The sequence below is a fragment of the Episyrphus balteatus genome, chromosome 2 (genome assembly GCF_945859705.1).
Source record: "Episyrphus balteatus chromosome 2, idEpiBalt1.1, whole genome shotgun sequence".
Taxonomy (NCBI): domain Eukaryota; kingdom Metazoa; phylum Arthropoda; class Insecta; order Diptera; family Syrphidae; genus Episyrphus; species Episyrphus balteatus.
In genome coordinates this window covers 93,678,534-93,682,317 of record NC_079135.1, presented here as the reverse complement: position 1 = coordinate 93,682,317, position 3,784 = coordinate 93,678,534, and the positions used below count along the sequence as shown (strand labels likewise).

The 3,784-nt window shown below is 36.3% G+C and overlaps 1 protein-coding gene across 1 annotated transcript; it reads right to left on the bottom strand.

Annotated features, from left to right (window-relative positions):
- Positions 1–298: 298 nt before the first annotated feature.
- Positions 299–2,810, bottom strand: LOC129909574 (uncharacterized). The gene is made up of 4 exons (XM_055986648.1): positions 2,677–2,810; positions 2,317–2,602; positions 2,008–2,256; positions 299–1,950 (listed from the first exon to the last, which is right to left on the bottom strand). Exons 1-4 carry the CDS (start codon positions 2,722–2,724, stop codon positions 383–385), a joined length of 2,151 nt encoding a protein of 716 aa, XP_055842623.1. The 5' UTR covers positions 2,725–2,810; the 3' UTR covers positions 299–382.
- Between the last annotated feature and the right edge of the window lie 974 nt (positions 2,811–3,784).

Here is a 3,784-nt window from a genome sequence, read left to right as displayed (position 1 = left end):
TTTTTTCTTCTTTTCAAAAATAGAACTTCTTTTAAAATTTTTTCCAAAGCCAAGAGAGCAGGACGAAATTTCACATTATGATCAATTTTACCGAAATAACAACTCAAGTATTTAAAAAAAAAAATATGATTTATTTACGAATTATTATGAAAGTATAAAAAAAGAAATAAGTATAAAAAAAAAGTTTATCACAAAAATCGATTTGCCTTCCCTGCTCTCTTGGAATCATTTGGCTTTTAGGCACAATACTTATGTCAAGTCACTAAAAAAATAGAAAAAGAAAAGAAAAAAGAAAAACTTAATAAATATTTGAATTTTATTCAACAATCTTAGAAACTAAAATATAAATTAACTAATCTACAAAAAAAAACATTAACTTTAACTATTGAGTCTGTGTAGTTTCTTCCGCCTTTATTTGCGACTGTCGATACATATCCAAACGATCTCTATCAACTGTCACAATCGGAATAAACTTGACTGTTGTACCAGTTTCACGAGAAAACCGATTTAAATCATCTAAATTAGGCATTGAAACCTGCTCACTGGGCGAACCAAACCATTTACTAAAACGACCTCGAATCAATTTGTCTAAAAATTGCATTGTCTCGTCACGTGTTACTTCTTCGGGCAATGTCAGCGAACCTGGAGCATGCTGAGTTGCTTCGATAAAATCTGGATGTTGATAAACAATATCACGAATGACCTTATCCATGTGTGGATCATAAGATGGATCACGATGACGAGCTGGTGCACCAACTGTAGGTGATGGTACCTGAATCATTTTTGGTTCTGGTGAAGCATTAGCATCGGTAAAATCTTGTTGCTGAATTGCTGAATCATACAATTTCTTTGCTTCTTCATGTTGTTCTTGCGAATTCAAAGCAGATGATTCAAATATCTTATCTGCGTCAGTTGTATCTTCTGTATTTTCAACAGAAGCAACATGAGCTGATGAACTATTTACTTCGACTTCGACTCTATCGTTACCGTCGTCATTCAGCTCTGGTTTCACAAGCTGAAAACTGCCATTCTTCACTTTGTACTTATGACCCAGTCTATCGTACACATATTCAGTATTTGGGTCGATCAATGGTTGTGGCTCAAACCAAACGGGGTTAACTGGATTTTGTGCAAGCTTCGTCAATTCCATCGTACTGGACATGTAGGGCGGAGGCAATAACCCAGAGTAACTTGGATTTGGGCTTTGAAATGGATTCACACTACGTTTATCATAAAAATAATGTTCCCCAGCAGCGCTAGCAGCGGATCGTTGGCGTTGTGGGCTAACATCAAATTGCTGAATTGGCAATTCGGTTGTGTTCTCATTCAATACTTGTTGCTTCGATTGTTGTTGTTGTTCTGTTGATTGTTGGTCAATGTTATAAGCATTTTTATTGATCGAATCGGTTTGCTGCTGGTGGGATTGAATTTTTTTAAAATGCCCCTTTGAGTCATTATGAATGCAATTCTTGCAGCCAATGTTGCATTTACCACGCTTAAAATTTGGCATCATTGTTTCAGGCATGTATTGGATAATTTCTGGAATAGTCAAATCCATTTCGGATTGTTCCCTTTGCAGAAGATCATATTCACCTTTGATATCACGTTTGACGAGTTTTGATTTTTTAGCCTTTCGTGTGACTCTTGTGGTTGTTAGAGATTTGAGATAGTTTTTTAGTTCTTCCATTAATTGTTGGTTCTTTGAACAGACCTCGCGTTTTGAACGCCCACGATCTATACTGTTTGACTTAGTGTCTTTTGATACGTACCTACATGATGGCTTGAGGGCGGCTGCGCATGCACAAGGGGGAGCGGGAGGGGATAGGTCAAGGGAATAGGCACCTGGAAGTGGGCCTAAAGGTATTGCTGGTCGTCCAGAGGAAATAATTTCATAGGTCACTTTTGGTGGAGCAGGAGCTTGAAGTGGTGCAACTCCGCTAAAATCGTCCGCTATAGGGAGTTAAGGGAAATAAGTATTTTTGTTGATTGATAAGTTGCTTATCTTACGTAATGCGGCTGGAAGAGCAGCTAGGGAAGGTTGAAGAAGTGCCAGAAGAGCTGGATTTAGAGCTAGAAGTGCTGGATTAAGAGCGAGTGGGAGTGCTGGTGCAGGTGCTGCCAAAAGTGGTGCTGGTGCAGGTGCTGCCAAAGCTAGCGCTGGTGCTGTTGGCAATGCTGCTAATCCACATGGTGCACCGATAGCTGGTGGTGCTGGTGCTGGCGCAGGCAATAAAGCAGCCGCCGGTGGATCACAATCTTTAGAAGTTTGAAGTTATAGTTTTGAATAATTTTTAAGAAACAAGAGAAAAGTTTTACCAGGACTCAACAAAGCAGCTTTGTTTAAGACAGCCGTGGTAACCAGGTTTGGGTTGCAGACTACTGCTGGAGCAGCTGGAACTGGTGCTTCTACAACAACATCCATTGCATATGAAAGTGTTGCAGCCTTCAAAACTGGTGGTGCTGGGATTTCAATTTTATATCCATGAGTGGCACAAGGCACTTCTAAAGCTGGTGGTGCAACTGGGAATGTAACTGGTAGAGGGAGAGCGGCTTTACCACACGAACATCCACTTAATAAGGGTGCGCTTTGTAGTTGGCCAATCTTTAAAAAAATTATTTAGAAAAAAGCAATTAACACAAAGTTGAGTTTATTAAAAAAAAAAAAAATTAACAAACCTTCATCAAAATTAATAGAAAAATACATTTTTCCAAAAAGTGCCCCATAGTGCGCTTTTGGATAGACAAAAATTTACTTAGCAAGTGATAAAGATCGTATTATTGCATTCTTTTATATTCTTTATTTAACTCGAGTATAATACCTATTATTTGAATGTTCTTGAGAATGACCTAGTGAATAGATCAACTAACATGTTTTTTGTTTTGTTTTTGAACTTGAAAAATATGATATGACGTGATTGTGATGATTTTTTTCATAATTTCATAGAAATTTCGTACGTTTTATTAGTAAATTTGTTTGCTTATTGCTAATTTATAGGAAAAATTTGTCATTTAACACACGTTATGTTTATGAAAAGTTTAAGAATGGTAATATGTATCTTAGGTAAATAGAAAAGAATGAGTTGTTTTGGTTTTGGATGATGAAATTAGGTCAGTAGTATTCTTGTCTTTAGCATAAAGAAGACGAATGATTCACTTACAGGGTACTTACTAGGTACAGGGTGTTTTTTTTTAATGGTAAATAGATATGAACCGTGTAGTTTGGAAGCGATAACAAAATTGAGAGTCTATTTCCTCTTTTTTTTATAAATTTTGTAAAAAATTCACTTCGTTTTAGAGCTAAATCCAGTATATAGTCAAAAACTCCAATAAAGTGTAAGTTAGAAAGAAAAACCAAGTTTTTGTACTCATGTGTCAAGTACATTAGGGTGTACCACAATCGCAAGTTTTTGTTATTTTAGGCTCAAGAATAGGGTTGGGGTCGAAATTCGAAATATTCGGTCGAAATATTTTGACCCCACAGAATTTTGTCGTACAGAATTTTGACAAGCAGAATTATGACCCGCTCCCTCAAGAATACAACATAGAGGTCGCAGGCAAAATTCTGTATTCAAAATACTTTATGCCAAAATACTGTATGTCAAAATTCTGTATGTACAAAATGCTGTACGAACAAAATTCTGAAAGTCAAAATTCCGTATAGCAAAATTCTGGTTGGTCAAATACTGTATTTCAAAATTCTGTACATCAAAATTCTGTAAATCAAAATTCTGTAAAAATTATGCTCGCGACCTCTAAATATAAATTCTCTTTGTTATTTTTCTTT

Coding starts and splice junctions, on each gene's coding strand:
- LOC129909574 (XM_055986648.1), bottom strand. CDS start 2,724: ATGGGGCACTTTTTGGAAAAATGTATTTTTCTATTAATTTTGATGAAG. Junction 2,257..2,316: donor AGCTGCTTTGTTGAGTCCTG/GTAAAACTTTTC, acceptor AAACTTCTAAAG/ATTGTGATCCACCGGCGGCT. Junction 1,951..2,007: donor TGCTCTTCCAGCCGCATTAC/GTAAGATAAGCA, acceptor AACTCCCTATAG/CGGACGATTTTAGCGGAGTT.